The sequence below is a fragment of the Oncorhynchus keta genome, chromosome 6, assembly GCF_023373465.1.
Source record: "Oncorhynchus keta strain PuntledgeMale-10-30-2019 chromosome 6, Oket_V2, whole genome shotgun sequence".
In the NCBI taxonomy this organism is placed as follows: Eukaryota; Metazoa; Chordata; class Actinopteri; order Salmoniformes; family Salmonidae; genus Oncorhynchus; species Oncorhynchus keta.
In genome coordinates, this window is record NC_068426.1 from 23,409,211 (window position 1) to 23,436,098 (window position 26,888).

The 26,888-nt window shown below is 44.7% G+C and overlaps 2 protein-coding genes across 3 annotated transcripts; both read right to left on the minus strand.

Annotated features, from left to right (window-relative positions):
• Nucleotides 1-438: 438 nt before the first annotated feature.
• LOC118385262 (FAST kinase domain-containing protein 5, mitochondrial) lies at nt 439-5,733 on the minus strand. Its single transcript, XM_035772250.2, has 2 exons — nt 5,565-5,733; nt 439-5,105 (listed from the first exon to the last, which is right to left on the minus strand). Exon 2 carries the CDS (start codon nt 5,091-5,093, stop codon nt 2,682-2,684), a length of 2,412 nt encoding a protein of 803 aa, XP_035628143.1. The 5' UTR covers nt 5,094-5,105; nt 5,565-5,733; the 3' UTR covers nt 439-2,681.
• Nucleotides 5,734-9,131: 3,398 nt separating this feature from the next.
• Nucleotides 9,132-22,936, minus strand: LOC118384860 (leucine zipper putative tumor suppressor 3-like). Of its 2 annotated transcripts, none has more exons than XM_052521159.1 (7): nt 22,702-22,936; nt 13,872-14,645; nt 12,747-13,361; nt 11,719-11,847; nt 11,270-11,461; nt 10,654-10,884; nt 9,132-10,390 (listed from the first exon to the last, which is right to left on the minus strand). In XM_052521159.1, exons 2-7 carry the CDS (start codon nt 14,484-14,486, stop codon nt 9,596-9,598), a joined length of 2,577 nt encoding a protein of 858 aa, XP_052377119.1. In that variant the 5' UTR covers nt 14,487-14,645; nt 22,702-22,936; the 3' UTR covers nt 9,132-9,595. The 2 variants fall into 2 exon arrangements, with proteins under 2 accessions (XP_052377119.1, XP_052377120.1); XM_052521160.1 differs by lacking the exon at nt 22,702-22,936 and adding an exon at nt 20,290-20,420.
• Nucleotides 22,937-26,888: the final 3,952 nt, after the last annotated feature.

Here is a 26,888-nt window from a genome sequence, read left to right on the forward strand (position 1 = left end):
TAAGATTTGGCACAACCTATTTCTTGACTGAATAGCCTCTTTTAAAAAGGGCCATTAGTGTTTTGTAAATTAACACATGAAATGAAGAATATGGCTATGACAAATGTGAAAACCTTCATGTTGACGGTAATTGTTCATGCCATGCCTTGTGTAATTTTTTTCTGATTTAAAACACTTTGTCAAAGTAAAGGATGTATAGTTGTTGACATGTAGCGAATAGAAAATCTCCTATAAATAAAACATGCTGTCCCTTTTTATACTTCCTGCCTCAAGAACACAACTGGATAAATAAAGGCGTATCAATTCTGGTCATGAAGTTGCACCACACCTCTGATTATCGTTTAGTGTTCTTCATTTTGTACGCTTGGCCTTCGATTACTCTCACCCACACGCAAACAAACTCACACACTAATAACTCAAATCTGGAGAACCAGGTGGATGAACAGTGAATCAAGAATATTTTAATTTCCTGCACGTACAAAAGGGCACATGGGCTTTAGATTTAAGATCCTACTTTGAATTCCTGATTAACATTAACAAATGGTAATTTAAACCCTTCACATATGTGCCTCCACTCAATAACATGAAAACCTCATAACTTTTCTTAATTAAATGAAATACATGAATGCATGTGCATAGTGAAGCAGAAATACATAGCTGGGAGAAAAAAGAACTGCTGGATTTAGGGGTTGGCGAATTATAATAGAACATTTTAGGCCAAATCACATATGTGGTAGACATGAATCAGATATCTATACTGTATAGACAGCTGGACTGGGGGTAAATGGCACAAAACGTAAGGTTATAAGCTGTCAAATATCGCAATATTAAAAACCCATAAAATCGGGGGGGGGGGGAGTCTGATAGGCTACAGTGCCTTCGGAAAGTTATAAGACCCCTTGACCCTCCACATTGTTATGTTTCAGCCTTATTCTAAAATGGATTTAAAAAAATTCTCAGCAATCTACACACAAAACCTGTTTTTGCTTTGTCATTATGGGGTTTTCTGAAATGTTTGCAAATTTATACAAACAAAAAAAGTATTCAGACCCTTTGCTATGAGACTCGAAATTGAGCTCAGATGCAGCCGGTTTCCATTGATCATCCTTGAGATGTTTCAACTTGGAGTCCACCTGTGGTAAATTCAATTGATTGGACATTATTTGGAAAGGCACACACCTGTCTATATAAGGTCCCACAGTTGACAGTGCACGTCAGAGCAAAAACCAAGCAATGAGGTCGAAGGAATTGTCAGTTGAGCTCCGAGACAGGATTGTGTGGAGGCACAGATCTGGGAAAGGGTACCAAAAAATGTCTGCAGCATTGAAGGTCCACAAGAACAAAGTGTCATCCATCATTCTTAAATGGAAGAAGTTTAGAACCACCAAGACTCTTCCTAGAGCTGGCCACCCGGTCCAAACTGAGCAATTGGGGTAGAAGGGCCTTGGTCAGGGAGGTGACCAAGAATCTGATGGTCACTGACAAAGCTCATCTGTGGAGATGGGATAACCTTCCAGAAGGACAACCATCTCTGCAGCACTCCACATATCGGGCCTTTATGGTAGAGTGGACAGACTGAAGCCACTCTTCAGTAAAATACACAACAGCCCGCTTGGAGTTTGCCAAAAGGCACCTAAAAAGGACTTTGACCATTAGAAAAAGTAATCTCTTAGTCTGATGAAATTAAGATTGAACTCTTAGCCTAAATGCAAAGTGTCACGTCTGGAGGAAACCTGGCACCATCCCTACGGCGAAGCATGGTGGTGACGGCATCATGCTGTGGGGTTGTTTTTCAGCGGCAGTGACTGGGAGACTAGTTAGAATCGAGGCAAAGATGAACGGAGCAAAGTACAGAGACGTCCTTGATGAACCTGCTCCAGAGTGCACTAAACTTCAGACTGGGGCGAAGGTTCATCTTCCAACAGGACAACGAACCGAAGCACACAGCCAAGACAATGCAGGGGTAGCTTAGGGACAAGTCTTTGAATGTCCTTGAGTGGCCCAGCCAGAAACCAGACTTGAACCCAATCAAACAAAGTACTGAGTATAGGGTCTTAATACTTCCGTAAATGTAATGTCTTTTGTTTTTTACTTTTAATAAAAAACTGTTTTTAAAAAATGGGCTACTGTTTGTAGATTAATGAGGGGGAAAAAACAATTTAAATCAATTTTAGAATAAAGCTGGGGTCTGAATACTTCCCGAAGGTACTGCATGTCGCCTACCACCCCGAGTTATGACACAGAAGATACTAAAATGAGTTCTCTGAAGCGGTTTTTAATGGACCATCAAACATTTAATGGAATACTGCAAACATGTCAACAGTGGGGAAGTGATATGTACTGTACATTCAAAGTATTCATACATTACGTTCGCTTAATAGATCCTCTTTTACCATTTAGCTTAGGCCTAGCAACAAAAAATGTCCCATCCCACACATGAAGAACATGCAGAAGTCATGTTTGGCTGCTGTTCAAAATCTTGCAGTCATAACATTTATTTTTGACACCTCTCACACTGATCAGGGGTGGCAGGCAGCCTCGTGGTTAGAGTGTTGGGCCAGTAACCGAAAGGTTGCTGGATCAAATCCCCGAGATGACAAGGTAAAAGTCTAACATTATATTCAACAGCCTCTCAACAAGGATTGCCCATAAGCTTACTAAAAAAAACATATGTGAACACGTCAGTCAAGGGTGCCGTAAACCTTGCAGTGCATATAGGCCAGTTTCTCAGCGTGGGTTCGCCTCAGCAGAGGGAACCACTCACGGTGAGGCAGCTCCACCACACGGTATCCAGTCAGCTTCAGCTGCCTCCTTTTCATGGCGTGCAGCCCCAGCAGCTGTGGAGAGCGGTAGCAGTAGTGGTTCCTGTTCGTCACCTGGATGGCCAGTCTGATGGGGGCTATGGAGGCTTTGTGGGAGTCCCTGGGGAGTGGGCCTGGGTTGTTACGTTTGGTCAGAGTCCCCACAAGCCCGTCCGTCAGATCGACTCCCACACTGAACAGCCCCCCTCCCTCATCCGGCTCTGTCCTTCGGAGGAGGGGCAGTTGAAAAGCTTGGGTTGGGGGAAGGGGGGTCTTTCTGCCATTGGTAAGTTGAGTCAAAAGGTCCTCGGTGAGAGTGACTCCTGTGTTGATCTTTTCCCAGCCCTGAGTAGAAGAGCCAGAAGAAATGGGGTATGTCTGCACTGAGGTCACAGGTAGCGGCTGTCCGACAGGGTTCAAATGCACCTCCAGGTCGATGGAGCGGGTGTGAGGCAGGATCATTCGTTTGCTCACGAACTCCTCTCCACCCAAAAGGTCCCGTAACACAGCCTCTGCCTCCAGGACCTCAACCTTCTGACACACGTCCTTCTGGGCAAAGCGCCACAGAATCTCCGTTGTCTCCTCCCGCAGCTCTCTACTCAGCCGCGGGCCAGTCCAGTGAGGCAGCTCCAACGCCACCGTCCCATCCAGAGTGAACAAGTCTTTCTTCAGATCCAGCTGTTTGGACCTGGTGGCTAGGCTAACAAACTCGGGGCTCAAAGCTAACGCCACAAGGTCCTCAGGGAGCTGACAGATAAATGCCAGGCCGAGGAGGCCGGTTAGGAGGTGCTCAGGATAGCGCTGGAACTCATCCTCTCTCTGCCGGAGGGCCTCAATGAGGCTGGGGTAGAAGTTAGGGCACTGGCTGGGCAAGACACCTAGGGTCCCAAAGGCCCATATCAGCTTGCCCGAGTCTTTGCTCCGACAGTGTGGCGCTAACGACGGCAGGCGCTCAGCAACAGCCAGGAGGATGCGTTCGTTGCGGTAATGCAGGGACGAGCAGGCCAGTGCCACATGCATCAGACCCTGGACGCCCATGCTGGGGGCACGGCGAGGCACCTCATGCGCCATGACCTCAAGCCAAGCCCGATGGTCCAGGTAGCTAAAACGCAGCAGCTTCATCACATTCACCATGGCAAAGTCACTCATCTCATACACAACCGAGTGGGCCCTGTCCACCAGCCGGTTCACCGATCCTTCCGAGAGTGCTGTCTGGGACTTGAACAGGCCCAGGCACACAGCACCTACCTCCTCTGGCTCCAGCTGGTCCAGGTGACGCATCAGTATCTGCTCTAAGGGGTGAACTAGCTCTTTGGGGCAGTGCCTGCCCTCCCCCATCACATACAGAAGCTGGACTATCTCAGGGACACCTACCTGGCCTAAGTGCAGGCTGGCGCAGTCATACAGGCACTGCAGGTACTGAGGCACAGACCTCCTAAGGCAGCGCCACAGGTCTGCAGCCAACAGCAGCTGGTGGAGGCCCATCTCCCCGGCCCTGCGGCCCAGCTCAGCCTCATACAGCCCCAGCATGCTGTGAGTGGGGGGCAGGCCCAGCCAAACGAACGACCTCAGCACCTTCAGTAGCTGGGAGTGGCTGAAGTGACTCAGGTTTTCCACTGAGTAGCGGAGCAGCATGATGAAACGCGTGTCACCCCTCACTAAAGGTGTCTGGTCAGGGTGCAGGTGGCTAAGTTTGGTGAGGAAACCAGTTACATCCACAGGCTCCATGCTGCCCTTCAGGATGGTTACTTTGTGCAGCAGGAAAAAGGCCTGCTTGGAATGGACTGGGGCAGGCCGCTGGGACAGGTCAAGGGTCATGGCTGAGTACTCTGGGCGGCATGTCTGGAAGGCACGGGGGTCGCCTTTGACGTCTGGGGTTAGGGGTTCTGTGCGGTAGCGGGGTGCCCTTTCTGCCTTAGCCCCAGTGCCTCTGTTGAAGGCCAGGTCCAGCAGAGTGTTCTTGGTGCTGGATAGGCGGCGTGAGGAGCTGACACTGTAGCGGTTACTCAGCTGCCTGAAGGCAGAGGTGACGGTGGACTGACACTGCTCCTCCATCTCCAACCTGCTCACGGAGGCTCCAGGGTCATGCTGAGGCCGATAGTAAGAGGAGGGGTTGTACTGTAACCTGTAGCCCCCAGGATGTACCCCTTCCCTCCCATCCTCCTCATCGAGTCCCTCCGTTTCAGGTTCTCCATAAGCGTTGTGCAGATGCCGAGCTCTGTGGACCTGCCTATGGAGGGCTAGGGAGAGATGGCGTAGCCTAGCCACATGGCATAATGATCCCACAGACATCCACCTCAGAAGCTGAAAGGCAGAGAATGTGCAGGAATTATTAGGTTGTTGGTTTAACTATAGATATGTTGTTCCTAAAATGTAAGGTGCATGCTGCTTCAATTCTAGAGATGACATTTCTACTTCATCCATATTAACAGAACAGCCTATACGAGGGCCATGTGGAATCTTGTTCAGGATATAGCTAGCTAGCTGGGTTTCCTATAGCTAACTAACGTTAGGATATTAATATACATAATTGATAACGCCGGGTAAGCTATAACATTGGTGGCAAAGAAGAACACAGTACAGTAGACTGGCGAGCTCTCCCCTGAAGTTTTCAGTAGCTAATCTTAACGAATCAGGTAGCCACTTTGGAATGAGTTGCTAGCTAACGTTAGCTAAGTATGATACATTGTATTAGCTAGCTAATTTATTCCACAATACTAGCCAGTTGCACTTTGCCATATATACAAAACAAAGCAAACTCACCGATAATAGCAATATCTTGCACAAGGAAAAATATATATCATTTTTTATGACATTTCAGAAAGATCCTTGTCTGTAAGGTCGCTGATGAGCTCTGACCTACGGCGCTGTGCGGGTACAAAAATAGTAGCGTCAGCGAAAGCGAACTCTTTGTCGAAGTAGCTGTGCACTAGACCGCTCTCCTAGTATATATTAAATGAATTCTGCAGATGTGGAAGGCAGGGTTTTCCTACTTATGCAGTTGTTCAAATGAATGTGAAATCATGCAAGCAATCAATAATCAATATATTACATGATACTATCCTAATACTGAAATTGGAAGTAATTGGCCAACTGTATCCAATTATCCTAACTTGACAAACGCTTGGCAAACTGTATTTCTAATAAGAGATTAGAACTACTTCAACATGTTTAAAATTGAAAGTCAGATATTGAGTAATTGAGCTTTATTCATAGTGAACATGTGTGAACACCCTGTGGGCAACAAAATGAGTTATTCAAGATTTAATCACATCTTTAATCATTAAATTCATATTTGCTAAGATATGTTTTCTTCAAGCCATTTTTCAGTAACACAAAATAAATACAAAAAGAAACTTGATACCATTGTCTTTTAAGACATTACAAGAGTTGAAACACACAAAATCTAACATATTCGTTTTTGAACAATCGCTTCAGTTGTACTGTACCATGTAGATCAAAATTAAAAAGATTTCATATATATGTATATATTTATATATTTATATTGATATAGTTTAAAAAATAAAAGCGGAAATGTCTGTCTCATTAATTCATAATAATCCTCTTAAATTATTCACACGTAATAAGCTTGATATATTTGAATAAATATGTACACATAATAAATAACAATAATATTTACATCCAAGTACACTGCCTTTCTGTTTCTACTAAGAACACAGCAGGACACAACAAAAGTACATAGCAGCAAATGTTGCCCCAAAACTGAGGGTGTGGGCCCTCCATCCCTTGCTCTACCTCTTTCTTTTCCTCTTCTTATCCTCCCTTTAACATTAATTATTTGTTAAGTCCTCACTTCTTTCACCCCTGACTTCAAAGTTATTCTCTAAATTTCCCAGACCCATGAAAAAATATATGTCAACATATACTGTACACACTAATGTTTAGAATAGTTTAATATATTGTAAAATGTCCCATATAGCCAAATATATTCTAGAGATCTATAAAGGTAGTATATATTGACATATACATAGTTTTTTTCAAATGAGGGTGGGTCCTGTTCAAACAAGTACACCACACAAGTACACTCCATTATCTCAAAGAATCATTCCAAAAATGCATTACTCTTCCTATAAAGTCTGAATCTTACAATTAGCATCTAACACCATCATGTCTGCTGGCTCAGCTACCACCTGCTGCTAGTGATCTTAAATATACACTTTGCGTAGATAAGCAGCTTCATTGACCAACCTTTATGTTTAAGTAATCATTAATTAATCACTAACACACCCCTTTTTGTCACTAAGAAATATCAATGGAGACCAAAAGCATCTAGAACGTCAACAAATTACAAGCTGCTTTTAGCTGTCGCCTACATAGTTTCGAAATGAAGTAAAATGCTAAGAGGTTTGCAGCTGATTCATCATCCTGGGATTGATTGAGCCATTTTGTGTCAGTTGTTGTCGCCACAAAGTGGCTGTCCTCAGTCACTGCAGCTACTGATAGATAGCACAGAGGAATCTACATGTGCGGCATCACTGGAGATGGAGGAAACAAAGCCTTCTACGCCCAACAAATACAATGTGCCGTCAATCATTCACAGCTGCAGACCCATCAAAGCTTTGGAGATCCCTGATTGGTTAATACAACTGATCCTGTCATGCAATCCCAGCCCTTAGGGTTCTGAAGCCTCATTTTCCCATCTCAACCAAGCACATTATTAACCCCCCTAATAACACAATGCAACACACTCCTGAAAAACACGTCTCACACCCCTTAAAACAGCTTCTCTATCTTAACCTTTTGGTTTGTTTCCTTCGTGATTTGGTGTGTTCTTATAGCACCAATAAAGTCACAGGGGGAGGCTGTATGGATGGATCTCCCCCTGTTTACCTGAATCATATCTTGTTCCTAATGTTAACCATGTGAATTAAACAGAATAACTGGCCCTGGCCAACTTGTTAAGGGCATACAGTAACCACACATGCCCAACAGTCATGCTGCAAATCTGACACCAGTAGTATTCAATGTTGTTCTTCAAGAACCTTTATGTACAGAGGTTGATAAAGCTGTGTTTTACGCCATACAACACTCTTCCGTGGCCTCCAACTGCTCTTAAATGCTAGTAAAACTAAATGCATGCTCTTCAACTGATCGCTGCCCACCCGCCCGCCAGACTAGCATCACTACTACAAATGGTGTAGTAGGTGTCTGGCTAGACTGTAAACTCTCCTTCCAGACTCACATTAAGAATCTCCAATCCAAAGTTAAATCTGGAATCGGCGTCCTATTTCGCAACAAAGCCTCCTTCACTCATGCTGCCAAACATACCCTCGTAAAACTGACTATCCTACAGATTCTTTACTTCGGCGATGTCATTTACAAAATAGCCTCCAACATTCAACTCAGCAAATTTCGATGCAGTCTATCACAGTGCCATCCGTTTTGTCACCAAAGCCCCGTATACTACCCACCACTGCGACCTGTATGCTCTCGTTGGCTGGTCCTCGCTACATAATCGTTGCCAAACCCACTGGCTCCAGGTCATCTATAAGTCTTTGCTAGGTAAAGCTCTGCCTTATCTCAGCTCACTGGTCACCATAGCAACACCCACCCGTAGCATGCGCTCCAGCAGATATATTTCACCGGTCATCCCCAAAGCCAACACCCCCTTTGGCCGCCTTTCCTTCCAGTTCTCTGCTGCCAATGCCTGGAACAAATTGCAAAAATCACTGAAGTTGGAGACATATCTCCCTCACTAACTTTAAGCGTCAGCTGTCAGAGCAGCTTACCGATCGCTGCAGCTGTATACAGCCCATCTGTAAATAGCCCATCCAACCATCTACCTCATCCCCATATTTGTTTTTCTGCATACCAGTATTTCTACTTGCACATCCTCATCTACACATATCACTCCAGTGTAAATTGCTAAATTGTAATTACTACGCCACTATTGGCCTGTTTATTGCCTTACCTCCTTCCTTCATTTTGCACATACTGTATACAGATTTTTCTATTGTGTTATTGACTGTACGTTTGTTAATTCCATGTGTAACTCGGTGTTGTTTTTGTCGCACTGCTTTGCTTTATCTTGGCCAGGTCGCAGTTGTAAATGAGAACTTGTTCTCAACTGGCCTACCTGGTTAAATAAAGGTGAAATTAATCATTTAAAAAAATCAAACTAAATAAAAAAATCTTACATTCTCGGTCTTTACACGGTCAGTTATTGTGACAATTTACAAATAGGCCCAGACAGAATCTGCAGGGTAGTTTCCTTATCCCTACTTTTACAGTATTTGACAACTGTAGTAGTACATGTTTAGTAGTAGTATTTGGCTTGATTTAAATTGAGATTTCTTTTATTTCACATAATTTCTAGAGGCTGCCTTGAGGAGAATCTTTCTCCCAGACTTCTTCGCTTTATAATATATTCATTTCATTTCATGCTAATGTCAATGCAACAATAGCTTTTCCAATAGTGTGCTACTCTTGATCCCAAAATTCACCCCAACCTAAATGTTCAGTGGATTGCCGATCAATAGAACTAAAACCTGCATACAGGGTGGATTGAAGAGCATCTTTTAAAACCAGAGTAAACTGTTCTTTTCCTTCCTCAATGGTCCTCCATGCCTCTATCTGCCATCCGTAGTGCAGTGCGTCCTAGGACCGCCCCGGGGTAGCAGTGAGTACAACTATTTAGGACTACAAAATGAATGCTATTGATATGTGATACTGTTGAATTATTATAAAAGTGTGTATAAGCTGAATTGAACGGCTCTGTAGTGTTCTGGAGCATTATGGATCTAGAGCACATAGAATCTAGATCTCTGTGGATTCTATCCTCTCCAGACGGGTGAGTACCGGCCAGGGAGGGGCCAGCTGGTGGAGGGCGGGAGGGAGCTTCTTGTCCTCAGCAAGGGGAGGTGGGGAGAGAGAGAGGGAGGGTAGGGGAGTGACGGGGGCAGGCAGGGGGATGGGGGACAGTGGGGGTGGTGAGGTGGGCGAGGGGTGGTGTTGGTGGAGGTGAGCTTGGAGCCCAGCTGGCCCACGCGAAGCTCCAGGGCCTGGTTCTTCTGCAGGGTCTCCACATAGCTGAGCTGCAGCTGGGCCTGGTACTTGAGCACATGCTCTTTCTCGTCCATCCACACATGGCGCTCCTTCTTGAAGGTGAGTGCCTGTCGCTCACGCTGCTGTCGTTCCAGACGCAGCTCGCCTTGGAGGTGCTCCAGCTGCCGGCGCAGGTCCCCTGCCTCCTCCCACTGCTGGTGGGCCTCCTGGCGCTGCTGGTGGATTTCCTGCCGCAGTTGGGCCTCTTGACGCTGATGAGCTTCCTGACGCATGTGAGCCTCCTGGCGATGGTGGGCATCCTGGCACTGAACCTCATCGCTCTGCAAACTCAGTATGGCATCTGGGGGGGGGACGGGGGGTGGAGGCAGGGCCGGGTAGGAGAAGGCGGAGCCTTCAGGTGGGCTGTGTGGCGAGGGAAGCCCCACTCTGGTCCTGGATGCTTCCCTGCTCCCTCCACCACTAGCCTCGACAGCCCTATCCCTCACATTGAGCTCACCCAGGGCCCGCTTCAGCCCTACCACCTCAGCCTCAAACATTCCCAGCTTGTCCCTCAGCTGAGAGACCTGGAGAGACACAGGGAGGAGAGGCCGGAGAGTCAATCAGGAGTTAAAGAGAGAGTAAGTGGTAGCGAATTCACTTAATGCGTGTCGTGTGAGAGAGAGAGTATTGTTTGTGTCTTTCAAAGTGTATTTGAATGCCTGTATCTGTACTGTATGCATGCGAGTGACTCAAGAGCTCAAAACGTGTGGTGCACAGACCAGAACAACCCTTCAAGTGGTAGTTAGTGTTTCAGGTCCGTCTCTAACTCTCCAGACCTCAACCCTACCTCGGTCAGCGTCTTCTGCAGCTCCCCCTCGCAGCGCTCCAGCTCCAGGCTCTTGGTGCTGTAGGAGTCCTTGAGGCCCAACATGGCCTCTTCCCAGTCCCTCAACTGGGCGTTGGCCTCCTTCAGCTGCCCCCGCAGGGCCACCATCTCCCCCGCCCGCTGGGTCACCTCTGCCTGGCTCTCCCTCAGCTGTTGCTTCAGCAGGGAGATCTCCCCTGCCTTCTGACACACCTGACAGGGAGGGGGATGAAAGAAATGGACATGGTTGAAATAGAGATCAACAAGCACCTATGTAAAGGGCATGAGTCTGTGTAATGGATGTGCACTTACAGTATAGGACAGCTACTGCTGCATTGTGTGCTAATGATCAAAAAGCATTTGCACAGAACAAATAGGACACATCTGACCATTGGTTTAGACAGTATTGCCCTTTGTCACTTTTAGCATGGACATCTACCATTTATTCTCAGCACTCCTTTTCACATTCTCCCTCTCACTTGTCATGCTCCCTAAAGTTTACCTTCCTCCCAGTTAACTTGTAAACCTCACCCATCTCTCTAGTATCCCACACCCAGCCATGCACACTACCCTCTTAACCCCGGGTCCCCTCTCTCACCTCCCATTTGGTCTCCTCCAGGCGTGGCAGGATGTCAGCCTGCTCCTTCCTGTAGTCCAGGCACTTCCTCTCCAGCTCCTCTCTCTGGGCCAGCAGCGCAGCCATCTCCTCATGCAGCCGTCGCTTGTCCTGCGACAGACGGGTGATCTGGGCCTGCAAGGCACTCTGGGAGCGCTGGGCGCGACGCGTCACCTGGGTAGAAATACATTTGGTAGAATGGAGATTTCCGATTCAAATCAACATTCGACAATGGGTATACTGGAGGCGACCATATTGAGTGTACTATTTGAAATAAGGTAAGTGGGAAAAATTTTGCACAGAATTTGACTAAACTACTCCTCAACGCTCATTCTTTGCCTTTCTCAGTGTTTGCCATGCAGCCATGGCAAATGCTATTGTGCTATTGGGTATAGCCTACGACCACAATCTGTGAACTAAGGAGCCATTACCTGCTGCAGGCGTGAGGCATAATTCTGCCGCAGCTCGTCCATCTGGCGCTCCCACACGCGCTGCTTCTCCTCAAACACCTGGACGATGGCCGCCTCACTCTGGTCCAGATTACGGCGCATGTGGAGCACCTGGGAGAGGAGGAAAGGAAGTAACTCATCTGTAATTCACATGTAGCTGCAGGAAGTGATGGGGAATTCACAAAATGGCTGCCATCCATCATCGAGGTTACTGCCCCACTAGTCTTTCATATTTCTTTGTACTTCTCATTTGCTATGTCAACGGATGCTGAATATTAATTGATTGCTTTTTAGGTGTTCCACTATGTCTCCTTGCATTGCATTGTATTGTATGTGGGTAACACACCTCATTCACCATCTACCACCAAGGTGTACCACCCCACTTTCAAATATCGCTACCTCCAAGCCCTCAGTACTTGAATAACTTGTACTACTATTTCAGACCAAAGACCTAATGGGTCTTACCTGGGTGACCGTCAGCTAATAAAAATACAGTTGTCCGCTCGGCGAGTTTAGGGCACACCCACCTGACCCGTTTATCAACTCACCCAACCAGTTTCCCAGCGGTTTTAGTTTCAAGTTTTATTTGTCACATGCACAAGTACTGTGAAATGCTTAACTTTCAAGCCCTTCCCAACAGTGCAGTACTCAATATCAAAATAGTACAAATTAAAAAATATAAAAAATAACAGGAACATGTAAGCTATGTATGGGTTATTCTTAAGCCATAGACAGTATTAGGTAAACAGTAAGATCACTAGTACAGTTACCTATGCCCTCTATGGGTTATGCAAATTCCTCAAATTTCAAATAATTTATTGTGATTATATAAAATAACTGCATTCACTGTCCTATAGTTGTGATAATTTGCACTACTGCCACTATTTGTTTGTTGCTTTCTTCTACAATATAATATATTAAATCTCCTCCTGCACCCCCCAGTAGTATCCATTCTTTCTTCTCCTTTTTCCTCTCTCCCTCTCTCGTCATCTACATCTGTCTCAACTCACCTCTTGCTCTCTCTCCCATAGCCGATCCTCCAGGTCCTGGATGACGTCATCGGAGGAGGGCGAGGGGCGGAGGGGCGGGGGGGCATCACTCAGGTGGCTGAGCCTCTGATAGGATGAGGAGCTCTTCCCAGAGGAGGAGCGACCACTATCCGAGGTACTCAGTCCATTCTGGTATCCACTATTACCGCTAACGCCACCAGGCTTGTCCATCTTCTCCAGGGCCCCTGTGGTCCCCAGGCGGTTGATGTGGCTGGTGGAGGCACTCAGAGGCCCTAGGACAGGAGGGGGCCCGTAGCCCGAGCTGGAGCCAGCGTAGGTGGGCAGGCTGGTTAGAGAGTTCCTCCCTGAGTCGGAGAGGCTCCCCTGACCTCCACCCCTACTGCCACCACCTCCCCCGCCTCTGGTACCTCCACCCTGGCTGCCAGAGCCGTCTGTCTCTCTGAGGGGTCCAGGTAGACTGGGACCCCCACCACCTCCAGCCCCACCTCCGGCCCCTCCTCCGGGGCTGCGGCCCCCTCTTCCGGTCTGGGGGGGGCACACCAGATTCTGCATGGAATGGAAGCTCTTGGGCACTACAGGCTTGAAGGCAGAGGGGCGGACCAATCCATCGTTGCTCTGGATGGGGGATGGTGGAAAATGGCATTGGTGGTGAAATGTAACGCAAGGACTGTATAACATACATTATCTGACAATTAGGTTGACAGAGATTATGAATATGCTGCTATACGTGTAATTAATTAAGCAGCAAGCATACTGACGCTACATGTGAATTTCAAATGGGGATTAAGAGCATTTACTGTAGTTTGTTAATGTACCGGTACACAAATTATATGCAGATATACAAAAAACAAATGTCCAGTAATCAGAAATCTATCATAAAGAACAGTAACAGCTAAGTAAAGGCTAATGCTATTAGAATGCATGGAGGAGTTGAGGGGAGAAATAACTCAGGCAGCTAGGTAACAAAGTACAGTATATCAATTTATGACAGCTTTTTATATACATTCCTGTACAAATACACACATGCACAACACACTTTCAACATGCACCCTCATACTCAACTTACAGCCTGTATTTGGACACACACACAGAGAGAGAGAGAGAGGAGAGAGGATAGAGACTCACCTGAACCTTCTCCAGCTTCCCAGAGATGGGGAGGATGTTGGGGGGGTTGTTATGGTTATCCAGTTTGGCTGCGCTGGCGCCCGCCTCTTTGTACTGAGCTAGTTGTTGGCTACTGTTTCGATCATTGTTCAGCGAGACCTCGTTGTTCCCGCAAACGTCCAAACTCACTGCCCCTCTCTGCACTTCTCGCCCCCCATCCCTCTGGTCCCGCCCATCACACCGCCCGCCTCCATTCAAAAACACTGCACTGGACACCTGCCTCTCACTGTTACCCACCGCTGCTCGGTTCCCATTGGAAACGCCCCTATTTCCATTGGAGACTTGTCTGCTTCCATTGTTATGGGCGGGGGGCCTCTCTCGCTCTGCTCTCTCGCAGAGCGGCAGAGGACGCTCGCTGCCGTAGTAAGAAGAAGAGTGCTCCACTGTGGCAAAGCTTCGTTCGTCAGCCGTAGTCCCCTTAGCATGGGTCAGGGGAGGAGGTTGCTGAGAGGACCTCTCGATGCTGTAACTCCTATCTTCCAAGCCCCTGCCCCTGTGGGTGGAAGTGGAGGGGGGTGGTGGGGGGGCACGAGGCAGGCTGTTCTGCTGGGTGGTGCGGGTGCCCACGCTCCGCATGGTGATCTCCTGCTGCTATTGCTGCTGGCCAGAGGTGTTGGTTGAGAATACCCCGCTGGCCACAATTCCCATGCCCTGGGGGCGCCCCCCCTCACTCATCCCCCCACACTCCACACGTGCCATGATGGAGGGCAGGGAGGCAGCACCAGCCGACATGCACTGCAGGACACACAGAGACATCGAGAGGGAGAAGGTAAAGAGACACAAACTGTAAGTACACACAAGTACATGCCCACACACAAACTAAACGTAACAGAAGGAGGAGGATGAAGAAGTCCTCCAACTGCGATATCTGAGACCATCCGTGCTTGACTTGGGCAGGAGCGGAGTATCGGCACCTCAAATGTTCTACTGGTACAAAAGTATTGTGGAGCTCTTGCACCTAAAATGTAAACAGTAAATGTAAACAGTACGGCACCAAATGAATACCGCCACCTACAGTGCCCTCAGAAAGTATTCATACTCCTTGACTTATTCCACATTTTGTTGTGTTACAGCCTGAATTCAAAATTGATTTCATTTTTTAAAAATCTCACCCATCTACACACAACACCCCACAATGACAAAGTGAAAAAAATGTGCTTAGCATTTTTTTTTATACATTTATTGAAAACGACATACATAAATATCTAATTTCAGAAGTAGTCACACCCCTTTCTTGGACATTACATGTTAGAATCACCTTTGGCAGAAATGAGTTTTTCCTGTAAGTCTTTAAGAGCTTTGCACACCTTGATTGTACAGTATTTGCCCAGTATTATTTTCAGAATTCTTCAAGCTCTGTCAAATTGGTTGTTGATCATTGCTGGACAACCCTTTTCAAGTCTTGCAATAGATATTCAAGCAGATTTAAGTCAAAACTGTAACTAGGCCACTCAGGAACATTCACTGTCTTCTTGATAAGCAACTCCAGTGTGTATTTGGCCTTCTGTTTTAGGTTATTGTGCTGCTGAAAGGTGAATAGATCTCCCAGTGTCTGGTGGAAAGCAGACTGAACCAGGATTTTTTCTAGGAAAATCCCAGTCCTTAACAATTACAAGCATACCCATAACATGATACAGCCCACTATGCTTGAAAATATGGAGAATGGTACTTAGCAATTGGATTTGCTCAGAACATAACACTTTGTATTCAGGACATTGCAGTACTACTTCAGTGCCCTGTTGCAAACATGATGCATGTGTTTGGAATTCTTCGTTCTTTTCACACTTTCAATTAGATTAGTATTTTGGAGTTCTCCTAACACAGCTATTAAACTCTAGAACGGGTTTAACGTCCCCATTGGCCTCATGGTGAATTCCCTGAGCAGTTCCCTTCCTTTCTGTCAAACGAGTTCGAAAAGACGCATGTATCTTTGTAGTGACTGGGTGTACTGATAAACCATCCAAAGTGTAATTAATAACTTCACCATGCTCAAAGGGATATTAGTGTCCGTTTTAAATGTTTACTCATCTACAAATAGGTGCCCTTCTTTGCAAAGCATTGAAAAACCTTCCCGGTCTTTGTGGTTAAACGTGTTGGAAATCCACTGCTTGACTGAGGAACCTTACAGATAATTAATTGTATGTGTGGGGTACAAAGATGAGGTAGACATTTGAAAATCGTGTTAAAAACTATTATTGCTCACAGACTGAGTCCATGCAACTGATGGTGACTTATTAAGCACATTTTTACTCCTGAATTTATTTAGGCTTGCCATACAAAGGGGTTGAATACCTATTGACAAGACATTTCAGCTTTTCACTTTTTTTAAATGTGTAATATTTTTGTGAAAAAATTAGGTACACAATGGTTTCAAACGGCACTCGATCTTCTCTCTTCCAAAGAGAAAGTGACATTTTTTAGTTTGGTGTGGCGACAGAGTGGTGTTTGAATCAGGGCTAAGGTTACTATTGAGACGACAAAACTGACACCAAAGAAATAGTGGTTAATTATATACTACACACAAATACAAGAAAGAGAGTAAAGGGGTTGACATACTGTACAGAAGACACACACTTCACTAAATAAAATGTTAAAACCTTTTTACTCTACACATTTTCTCTGACACCCAAAAGTATGTTACATTTTGAATGCTTAGGACAGGGAAATGATCCAATTCACTTATCAAGATAACATCCCTGGTCATCCTTACTGACTCTAATATGCAACCTTCCGGTTACTAGTCCAACGCTCTAACCACTAGGCTACCCTGCCGCATTTACTGTTGTTACTTACAGTACATTCAGAAAGTATTCAGACCCATTGACTTTTTTCCACATTTTGTTACATTACATCCTGTTTCCATTGATCATCCTTCTACAGCTTGATTGGAGTCCAACTGTGCTAAATTCAATTGATTGGACATGATTTGGAAAGGCCCACACCTGTCTATATATGTCTATATAAGGTCCCACAGTTGACAGTGCATGTCAGAGCAAAAAGCAAGCAATGAGATTTAAGGAATTTTCCGAGACAGGATTGTGTCGAGGCATAGATCTGGGGAAGGGTACCAAAACATTTATGCAGCATTGAAGGTCCCCAAGAACACAGTGGCCTTCATCATTATTAAATGGAAGATGTTTGGGAGCACCAAGACTCTTCCTAGAACTGGACGCCTGGCCAAACTGAGCAATCGGGGGAGAAGGGCCTTGGTCAGGGAGGTACTCAAGAACCCGATGGTCACTCTGACAGAGTTCCTCTGTGGAGATGAGAGAACCTTCCAGAAGGACAACCATCTCTGCAGCACTCCACCAAATCAGGCCTTTATGCTAGAGTGGACAGACTGAAGCCACTCCTCAGTAAAAAGGCACGTGACCGCCACTTGGAGTTTGCCAAAAGGCTCCTAAAGACTCTCAGACCATGATAAACAAGATTCTCTAGTCTGATGAAACAAAGATTGAACTCTTTGGCCTGAATGCCAAGCATCACATCTGGAGGAAACCTGACACCATCCCTATGGTGAAGCATGGTGGTGGCAGCATCATGCTGTGGGGATGATTTTTATCAGCAGGGACTGGGAAACTAGTCAGGATCGATGGAAAGATTAACGGACTAAAGTACATAGAGATCCTTGATAAAAACCTGCTCCAGAGTGCTCAGGACCTCAGACTGGAGTGAAGGTTAACCTTCCAACAGGACAACAAACCGAAGCACACAGCCAAGACAACGTAGGAGTGGCTTCGGGACAAGTCTCTGAATGTCCTTGTGTGGCCCATCCAGAGCCCGGACTTGAACTCAATCTAACATCTCTGGAAAGACCTGAAAATAGCTGTGCAGCGACGCTCCCTATACAACCTGACAAAGCTTGCGAGGATCTGCAGAGAAGAATGGGAGAAACTCCCTAAATACAGGTGTGCGAAGCTTGTAGCGTCATGTGGTCCTTCTGTAGCTCAGTTGGTAGAGCATGGCGCTTGTAACGCCAGGGTAGTGGGTTCGATCCCCGGGACCACCCATACGTAGAATGTATGCACACATGACTGTAAGTCGCTTTGGATAAAAGCGTCTGCTAAATGGCATATATTATTATTATTATATTATTATACCAAAGAAAACGAGGCTGTAATCTCTTCCAAAGGTGCTTTAACAAAGTGGTCTGAATACTTATGTAAATGTGGTGTTTTTTATACATTTGCAAAAATGTCTAAAAACCTGTTTTTTGCTTTGTCATCATGGAGTATTGTGTGTAGATTGATGAGAAAAAAATTAAATACATTTTAGAATAAGGCTGTATCGTAACAAAATCTGGAAAAAGTCAAGGGGTCTAAATAGTTTCCGAAAGCACTGTACATGTATATGAACTACATTGAATATTATCCCAAAAATTATGTAAAGGCTAATAAAGGACAATTTGCGGTATCAATTTCAGCAGAAATTCCTCCTTATACAGTTGCACCTTATTCCAAATCATATGAAAATTCATATTCAAATGTGTTTTTTCAGTTGAGAAAATTGTTTATGCAATAAAAATTAAAGCACATCTCGTATAAAACTGTAAAAACAGTTGACATTAAAGTGGAACTGACATAATTTTAGCAACATGAAATATTTTAAAAAATCTGTTAATACACATCTCTAGGAAGAATATGACACCTTTTCTTGCATTTGCTGACAAGCGAGCACTTAGATATGGTAATTTTCACTCTTTCATAAGTTCATAGAATGTTTGGGAATTCAGTGTAGTTGCGTTTGGACAATTAATAGACACTGCAGCAAATAACACCTAATAAAAACAACTGTCTTGTCCAGGACCAGCGTCTACGCAGAACGGTGCGCCATAGCCAATCAGAGTTACAGTATGCCTATATGCAAATAAGCCATTTGCCACACAGGCTTGCAATCATTCACTTTGAACTGGAGTGTGTTTTAATAGACAGCAGCATCAGCGTGACATTAGATAATTAGAACGCATTCACCAAAAGCCACAAAACACACCTGAATGGATTTCTGTAAATATGTAAAAACCATGGGCGCCCTCTTACATTTGGGAATTTTACAGCCCTATTGATCAAACAACCATGAAAAGGCAGGCTCTCTCTCCCTCAGTTGCCTATGCACATAATCAACAATAGCAAGATCAACAACTAATGGTAGTCAGAGCGATATTAGCTCAAATCTAACAACGGAACATTAGATAAACCCTCTCAGACTCAAACTAGTAGGCTACAAAATTGCACTGAGAAACAGAAAAGTAACCTGCTCGTCATTCTGCAGTTTGCCTGCCAATGCATGCTTGTCCCAACCTACGTTTTAAACAACTGAATCGGAACCTGCCTGCCTTCCCGCCCATTTGATCGATGCCAAATGCATTTTATTGACGACTAAGAGATATGCTAACTGGATAACAGTTGCTCAATTTCAGCATAGCTAGCTAAGCGATATACATTGTTTTGCTAGCTAACCATATGACACCTGGATCTCTAGCTGTCGCCACTGAAAAACGATATGAGGGGGAAAGTCAGTCACTCACCCACTCCTCCAATGACATGCCATCCTCCTAGCAGCTAGCTAGCTAAAGTTAGGCTCCATGTTTATAGCTCACTAAATAAATAGATACGCTAGTTCAGGGGTGTCAAACTCAAATCAGTGCACGGGCCCATATAGAAAAAACAACACATTTTCAGGCCAGACATAGCCTATTTGTTTTTACAAAGAAACATGCAACAGCGACCCAAACTGGCTATTGTTTTATTTGGAAAAAAATATGGTCCAATGTTCACGTATGTACATAGGAAGCTGTATAGTATTTTAACATTAAAACAAAATAGATAAATATTTGTCCAGACTTTGCTGCTATGCTTGCAGATGGGCATAATAGGCTGTCACTGTAACAGTATAACTTTAAACCGTCCCCTCGCCCATACCCGGGCGCGAACCAGGGACCCTCTGCACACATCAACAACAGTCGCCCACGAAGCATCGTTACCCATCGCTATTTAGCGCGTACCACCGCTAACTAAGCTCGCCGTTTCACATCCGTTACACCACCCTAACCAAAAAGTATTCATGGAATTTTGAGTCAAATGAAACTTTTTTTCAAAAACCTCTTATAAAAGTTGGTTTTGAAGCATAAACTGGGAATTTTATATTTATAACTGATACTACGATTGTCTGTTTGTTTAATATCTGCAAAGTAGTTTAATGCTGTCAGTTTAACTTTAAAGGGTTAACAAATAGCCTAGCTCATCAATATCATTTATTTGAGTTAATACACGATAACTACTTGATTAGTATTTCAATCAAAATATTAACTACATTCCACATCTACATTAACAGACATATTCAGGATTTGCAATTGAGGTACAATCATAGAAGGAAAGCTTACTGTGCTCACTGCTCACACAATCTTCGTTTCACACCCTTTCTCTCACTATTTGTTGATGGTTAGCAGAGCAGGTTTTTTTGCACACCTGGTACATTTGCATGTTAACATATGCCTTCTGTCTTATATACACACGAAAACCGATAAAACATACACAAATGCCAACAAATATTCTGTCCCTGAACCACACCCACAGGGAACACCATCTGATTACTCAACTATCTGATTGAACATTGACCTAAAGGTAATATCTGGATTTATAGTGCATTGTACCAAGTGTTGCCTACTACTCCTTTCTGAGCAAAGATGCAGTCAAACCATTGTGCAAATTCTCTCTCTCCATTTTCTCTTCATGCCTGAAGAGACACACATGCAAACAAATGCAAATACACACAGACACAAGTTCTTCCCCCTGCGCCAATGATAATGACAAACAAAAATGTATTTTTCAACTGTCTGACTAATAGAAGGAAAAACATGAGTCAATCATCAATACTTCATTGAGAATAAGGTCATGCAAAGTATGTGTGCATATAAAGAGAGTACATCATGTCTGTGTATGCATCACTAAGTGCAATAAGGAATACACACTATATTATCATTATTTCACTGTCCCCTGAACCACAGACAGAGAACACTATCTAATTACTCAACTATCACTGATTGAACATTGACCTAAAGGTAATATCTGGATTTATAGTGCTTTGTACCAAGTGTAGACTATACTCGTCCTATCAGGGCAAAGATGCAGCCAAACCGTTGAGTGAATTCTCTCTCTCCATTGTCTCTTCATGCCTGAATCCAAGACCGTGCACATTAATCTACCATGCTACTTTGCTATAGTAAGGTAAGAATTAACATTCCATCTCAGGTAGGACATGAGAACAGAACCGAATGTGAAAGTGTGAGTACTGAATCCTTGGGATAAGGTGCTGTTCAAAACTAGATAGGGTGCGTTACTGCCCCAGGGCCAGTAGAGGGACCTGTTCCAGTGTTGGCTGAGCTGTGGCACGTGCCTGCCTACACTCCTCACTGTCACAGTTACACACTCCTAGGCATTACATCATCGGCTCCATGCTTCATACAGAGAGAGCACGGCACACACTCTTTCTTGTGTGCCCTCATTCACACACACATTCCTCAAATCTCTCAAAAAGGTCATTATTCTCAATCTCTTGTCCTGTGCTGAAATGCACTGAGGTATTTAATAGGTGTACACACACACACACCTGCAATATATGCTCTCCCCATATTGTCACTGCATTGTCCATACATGGACCCCTATATACATAACTCAAATGCAAACAAACTGTCCCCCAAACAAAGTGACCACTTCCCACTACACACACAGACACACTTCACTTAATTCAAGGCCTCATATAAGCTAGGTCTAGAAGACCTCCAGAGCAGTAACACTGGGCACAGAGGTAAACACTACACAGTATAATATATTCAATAGGCCTATTTTATCAGAGCTCCCTTGCCATTATCATCAAATTACTGTCCATATACCTACAACTGACATGTTAGCCCTCACTTTTAGTTCACACACACACACACATACATACACATATACATACTTATAATATGCTTCAGGACATATCAATAATACAGTGTTTGCTACATCTGTTTGGTAGTGATGCAGGCCTAATAAAATCAGCCTTATTGCCTATGCAAGCTCTATTCCTGTTAAGTGCCAAGGTAGGTCTAAATTCTACTGTAGGACATTTTCACTTGGTCTGTCAATTTATGCTCTTAATATATAAAAATTATCTTCATTCTTTTTGTAGCAGCTAAAACAACCTCCGTCAACCCTTTCACCGCACAGATGTGCACAGGCAGGGTGACTGTCAGCTGACGCGGCGATGCTAGAGCACAATGGAGAAACATCACTCGTTTCTCCATACCAGCGAAAAAGCTCTAACCCAACAACGAAGGACGAGAAGAACGAGATAATTAACACGATCTACCCATTTCCCCCTGCATTTCATTCCGTTCACGAATTAGGCCTGCATAATGTGCGTGTGGGTCAGGGAAATAGCTCTCCCCCCGTGGGGGAAGCGGAGGGTCGTGCTCGAGTGAGCGTCGTAAACTACAACCCGCGCGCACAACCGCTCGCTTTTGCCACATTCCCATCTCGCGGTCTTTACTTTCACTCCAATAAGCAATATGAACAAGAACGGTATCCCTCTCCCTCATCGCTCTGCACAACAACATTTGAATCACCCAAATCCTTCTCCCCGTCGGCGTGCACCATGTAAAGCGGCAGGATAATGGATTGGCAATGCAGTGAATGGCGATAAAAATAGAAAAACGCAGGTGTCGATGTGCGCCGCGCTGCGTCGCCTACTAGGTGCGCGTATTTCTCTGTGGAAATGATGGAGCGCTCCGCTCAAACAGCAGCTCCACACTTACTATTAGCGGCAGGCACAGCACTGCTCCTCCGCGAGCTGTCCGATTCGAGGTTCGCAGATAGAGACGGTGGAGCGGGAGTGTAGCCTAGGCCTACTCGTGTGGCTCTGGTCGGGGAAAGCTGCAGCCGCTAGTACCCGTAGCAAAGATCGGGTGATTGAGGCATCGAGAGGATGCGTGCATCAGCTGTGTCACACACCCACCTCCGCCCCGCCCCTTCTGATGACCACGACACCGCCCCCTTCCCAGAACGGCACCGCGCCTGCGCCCACACTTCCAGCAACAAAGGTGTGAATTCTTCCTCCACATCAAAATAGCACACAATGTATTGATTTTGTTCCACACAGAATACGTGGAGAACAAATACAGTGGCTCACAATGTATTGATTTTGTTCCACACAGAATAAGTGGATAACAAATACAAAACGGTGACTCTTACCAATCTTGCAATTTGTCTTTCTGTGTCTTACTATGTATATATTCCTTTGAGTATTGTACAACGGAATTACATATGACCGGGGAAGGATAAGTGTGCGTGTGTACTAGTATACGTGCATAATAAGTGCGTGTGTAGCTCAGAATGCAGTTCTTAGTACCGAGGGAAAGCGAGGCCTTGGGCAAACATGATTGCCAGTTCCCAGGGGCAGAGACAGAGCAGAGCTGGCTGTGTTTGTGTAGGTGAGGAACTGGAGCCTGAAAATCAGCCTCACTCAAGACTAGCCAAGAGAGAGAGGAGGGATAGGCAGGGAGAAATTGCAGAAAGTGACAAAAGAGAGAGATATCAAAAGATGAGCAGGGAGAGGGCAGAGCGAGAGAAACTAGCCTATGTTGAAGCTGTAGCAGAACAGAACTGTTAACTTGTCTGTAGATGGATAATTAGGACCATGTCCTCTCTTCTAAACCTCTGACTGGGTTTACCAAATGCACACGCAGGCATTGAGTTCAAAAACAGAGCTCACACACAAAACATGCCTTTATAGGGATTTAAAAACATTAGATCATTACATTCCAAGCAAAACCAAATGAAAGGGTTGATGAGTATGAGAGTTTCTGGTTTCATTTGGAGTAAATCACATTATTTTCAGTAGCCTTTTCCAATGTCAAGAAATGTGTGACTTATTTCCCTGTCATAATGCCTTCTTCATACACACTCCACTGTTTGCACACAAGCAGAACTATTACAAGCAGTCTTCCACACATAACCCTGTCAACATGATCAGAAAACAGCCATGGTCCTTCACATCAGAGGAGGCTGGTGGGAGGAAATATAGGAGAACATGTTTATTGTAATGAATGGAATGGTACCAGACACATGTGTAAGTACAAGTACAAAATTGTTGCTAGTGGTTGTACTAAATTATCCTCTAATTACACAAATTGCTTTTGTTTAAATTATGAACCTAGCCAGTCAATGTAGCTAGCTACTAGTAGTAGCTTCTTGACTTCATAAATCTTAGTAAAACAACCAATGGTGTTTTGTCGAGGCCATATGCAACCAAAATCAACTTTATTTGGAATTATTTCAATTCACAAGATAGAATGAAAGAGAGCGCCAGTCATCAATTATTTAACTTCTGCAATTGTTGAGCTTGGACGCTGCCATTGGATGCGATGCAACGCGAGCTCAACACGGGCAGTGAAGCAGCTTTCATTCATTTCAGAGGAAGAATTTTCTCAACGGCTGACGGTAATGCCGGACACCCGATGGCTACAGAGTTGCAGGGCCATAACACAGACCAGCACACAAGCCACTCTTAAACTCAAATAACCTATTCAGCACACATAGGGACAAACAGGACTGTCAAGACAAGACAAACACACAATCTCTGAGCCAGGTTAGCAGAAAAAAATGGTTAATGCTTGCATAGCACACACACACACACACAAAAGCAAATATATGACTGTTGTCGCCACGCATATGGTGATCCACATCCAATCTGGACATTAAAACACACAACATGCATTCACATTTCATGCTGTACTGATCTACTACTACAGCTCACACACCTGCCAGTTCTCTTGGGGCTCCCGAGCGGTGCAGTGGTCTAAGGCACTGAAAGAAAGATGTGTTGGCATCGAGTAATTGTCTCTGGCCCCCTCCCAGTTAGGGGTGAGTGATGAGCTCTACAGCAAAGTCTCACAACTCAATCGCTAGTTGAAAACTCTTTTCTGACCCTCCCAAAAGATAGAATTTGTAGATAATTGTCCCTCTTTCTGGGACTCACCCACAAACAGAACCAAGCCTGGACTGTTGAGGAGTGACGGACTCCATCCTAGCTGGAGGGGTGCTCTCATCTTATCTACAAACATAGACAGGGCTCTAACTCCCCTAGCTCCACAATGAAATAGGGTGCAGGCCAGGTACCAGGCTGTTAGCCAGCCTGCCAGCTTAGTGGAGTCTGCCATTAGCTCAGTCAGTGTAGTCAGCTCAGCTATCCCCATTGAGACCGTGTCTGTGCCTCGACCTAGGTTGAGCAAAACTAAACATGGCGGTGTTTGCCTTAACAATCTCACTGGAATAAAGAACTCCTCCATTCCTTCCATTATTGAAAGAGATTGTGATACCTCACATCTCAAAATAGGGCTACTTAATGTTAGATCCCTCACATCCAAGGCAGTTATAGTCAATTAACTAATGACTGATCATAATCTTTAAGTGATTGGCCTGACTGAAACATGGCTTAAGCCTGATGAATTTACTGTGTTAAATGAGGCCTCACCTCCTGGTTACACTAGTGACCATATCCCCCCGCGCATCCTGCAAAGGCGGAGGTGATGCTAACATTTATGATAGCAAATATCAATTTACAACAAAAAAAAACAAGTTTTTGTCTTTTGAGCTTCTAGTCATGAAATCTATGCAGCCTACTCAATCACTTTTTATAGCTACTGTTTACAGGCCTCCCGGGCCATATAAAGCGTTCCTCATTGAGGTCCCTGAATTCCTATTGGACCTTGTAGTCATAGCAGACAAAATTCAAATTTTTGGTGACTTTAATATTCACATGGAAAAGTCCACAGACCCACTCCAAAAGGCTTTCGGAGCCATCATCAACTCAGTGGGTTTTGTCAAACATGTCTCTGGACCTACTCACTGCCACAGTCATACTCTGTTATCCTGAGTCTGCACAACTCTGCCAGGATCTAGGACCAAGAGAGACACTCAAGTGTTTTAGTACTATATCTCTTGACACAATGATGAAAATAATCATGGCCTCTAAACCGTCAAGCTGCATACTGGACCCTATTCCAACTAAACTATTGAAAGAGCTGCTTCCTGTGCTTGGCCCTCCTATGTTGAACATAATAAACAGCTCTCTATCCACCAGATGTATACCAAACTCACTAAACGTGGCAGTAATAAAGCCTTTCTTGAAAAAGCCAAACCTTGACCCAGAAAATATTTTAAAGACTAATCGGTCTATATCGAATCTCCCATTCCTCTCAAAACATTTAGAAAAAGCTGTTGCACAGCAACTCACTGCCTTCCTGAAGACAAACAATATATACGAAACACTTCAGTCTGATTTTAGACCGCATCATAGCACTGAGACTGCAATTGTGAAGGTGGTAAGTGACCTTTTAATGGCATCAGACCGAGGCTCTGCATCTGTCCTCGTGCTCTTAGACCTTAGTGCTACTTTTGATACCATCGATCACCACATTCTTTTGGAGAGATTGTAAACCCAAATTGGTCTACACGGACAAGTTCTGGCCTGGTTTAGATGTTATCTGTCGGAATGATATCAGTTTGTCTCTGTGGATGGTTTGTCCTCTGACAAACCAACTGTGAATTTTGGTGGTCCTCGACATTCCGTTTTAGGACCACTATTGTTTTCACTATATATTTTACCTCTTGGTGAAGTCATTCGGAAACATAATGTTAACTTTCCCTGCTATGCGGATGACACGTACATTTCGATGAAACATGGTGAAGTCCCAAAATTGCCCTCGCTGGAAGCCTGTGTTTCAGACATAAGGAAGTGGATGGCTGCAAATGTTCTACTTTTAAACTCAGACAATACAGAGATGCTTGTTCTAGGTCCCAAGAAACAAAGAGATCTTCTGTTGAATATGACAATTAATCTTGATGGTTGTACATTCGTCTCAAATAAAACTGTGAAGGACCTCAGCGTTACTCTGGACCCTGATCTCTCTTTGGACGAACATACCAAGTCTGTTTCAAGGAT